Source organism: Pinus tabuliformis, chromosome 2_1, assembly GCF_031772625.1.
Source record: "Pinus tabuliformis cultivar Carrire ecotype Pingquan chromosome 2_1, CPIR1, whole genome shotgun sequence".
NCBI classification, from domain to species: Eukaryota; Viridiplantae; Streptophyta; class Pinopsida; order Pinales; family Pinaceae; genus Pinus; species Pinus tabuliformis.
The window spans coordinates 181,596,621-181,598,746 of record NC_142299.1 but is presented as its reverse complement, the minus strand read 5'-3'; the positions used below and the strand labels follow the sequence as shown (position 1 = coordinate 181,598,746).

General features: G+C 42.9%; 1 protein-coding gene across 1 annotated transcript; it reads right to left on the bottom strand.

Annotated features, from left to right (window-relative positions):
• Window positions 1-510: 510 nt before the first annotated feature.
• LOC149199314 (putative sugar phosphate/phosphate translocator At1g12500) lies at window positions 511-927 on the bottom strand. Its single transcript, XM_089400542.1, has one exon. It carries the CDS (start codon window positions 925-927, stop codon window positions 511-513), a length of 417 nt encoding a protein of 138 aa, XP_089256668.1.
• Window positions 928-2,126: the final 1,199 nt, after the last annotated feature.

Genomic DNA, 2,126 nt, shown 5'->3' with positions numbered 1-2,126 from the left:
ATCATCACCCCCCTACTGAAAGTGTTGCTCATCCTCTGAGCAACCAATCTCTCTCTCCTCGTCTTTGATAGCCCTGGTGGCCTCCTTGGCTAAAATCTTGGCCGATTTCTCCTTTGGCTTCCCTCTTTTCAAACTTCATGTAGAAACAGTTCGCTGGCTTCCTGTAGAAACAGTCCTCTGTCTTCCTGTAGAAACAGTCTGCTAACTTCCTGTAGAACCAATCTGATTTTGCTTGCTTGGCTGGGGGTGCCTTCTCCTTGAACTGTGTTGTGGCTACCTTGGGCGTGTCCCTACTTGTTTGGCCTTTTTCAGTCTTCTATGCTCGTGCTTGCAACCGCTTCTCCCTTGGCATTTGTGTTATTTTACCACCCCCTGCTTTGGCCTCAACAGCTTGTCCTTTTCCCTCATTCCTCTTCCTGTCATGAAACCATGCTTCTTTTCTTCTTCCCACTGCCTGCTGCTTTTCCTAGTGAATTCTCAGCCTTGTTATGAGTGTGCAAGTATATGCAATCATATGGAAGAAATGGTGGCCTTGGCATTTCCTAAAACCTGCAACGTGAGGGCACTCGTATGTTTTGTAACAAGGAAGTTGGTTAAATTCACAAGATAAGCCATGGTCATGTTTCCAAGAAACAAGAATATGATAAAGGTGTTTTCTCTGGCTTTTTCAATAGCAATAGCTAATACATTACCCTCCACAAAAAGAGTAACAGGGAGCAATAACAGCGCAGCAATTGGTGCCATGTACATGAGCAAATTCATAGAGTGAAGCTTCTCTGCCTCAGAGGTAAGCAGGAGCCCCTGAACAACTGATTTCAATGCTCTGGCAGCAGTTGATCCTAGACAAACCAAAAAGCCAAAAAGGTGGAATGATGGCTCACTATTGCTTGCAATAACAATGCCAAATACCACAGGTACCAAGGCCATATAAACCATAGAAGACTCCCTCTTACATGTTATTATAAATGCAAAATATTGCTGTGAAGAAGGGAGTTGTTGCCCCAATAGCTTGATTGAAGGAGACTGGAAAATAGCGCAGAGAAATATTGCCACAAACAACCGAGAAGGAGAAAATGAAGCTCAGTGCCAATATCTCAGGAAACTGTCTCCTGGAGACGACGAACTGCATTGGTACAATTCTAACCATGAAATTGCCAGAAAACCATAAAATGAACAGGCACACATGTGCAACATTGTGAGGAATATTGGGTATCTGCATCCAAAAAAACTAAGTAGGCATTTGTTAAGCAATAGCACACCAATATTGGAAGAGTACCAAGCTGCAATAATGAGAGCTGTTGTAATAGTTTGGGACACAGGAAATGCACCATATTTTCCTTCTCCTGTTGGAGTTGGAGGTATGTCAATAACTTCTTGTTCAAGCTTTGGATTACTGCCCCGCCTCGTCCATGTTTGTGTTTCGGCCATAGCTGAAGAGGGCTTGAAAAATCAGATCTGATCAATATTCGGAAGACCCAATTGGTTTCCAGACTTGAGCATCGTCTGGGTACTTGTCTATACTGTGTAGGACTCAAATGGACCCAAAACAGATGTGGATGTCTCGTTATTATAAGCCTCTGCACGATCTTGGTATGCAGAATAATTTTGAATAGGCCAAAACAATCAGCGAAGGATGATAGGTTAATCATTTTGAGGAAGCAGAGGATGTATACTTCAGTTGAACATGATGCAAGTGCAAGTTAACAGCAATCTATAAGTTTCGGCTGAGCGCTCATTAATTCTGTGTGATTTTTGGTGGAGTGAGGTGGCAAAAATGTGTGCTGGCCCATATGAACTGTTGTGCTATCATGAACTACATGTCTTCTTCTATTTGTTAATCAATTGATGCCTTGTGCACTGAAGTTCAACAAATCTTCCATTGCCTGTGTTTCTCATCTTCCACGTGAATGACTATCCACGCATGCTGCGTGATTTTCTCGTGAGTGCTAGAGAACTGGATGTCTTGCTACATTCATGGCTTAATTTCACCATTCCATTCGTTCATGCAATGCTTAGACTAGATTCATGCAATAGATGAACAAGGTTTAGTCACGTACCTGAAGTCAAACGGCTGCTTGTGAAGCTTTTTGCTGCTGCATGCTCATGTTCTGCTGCTACATGCTTGG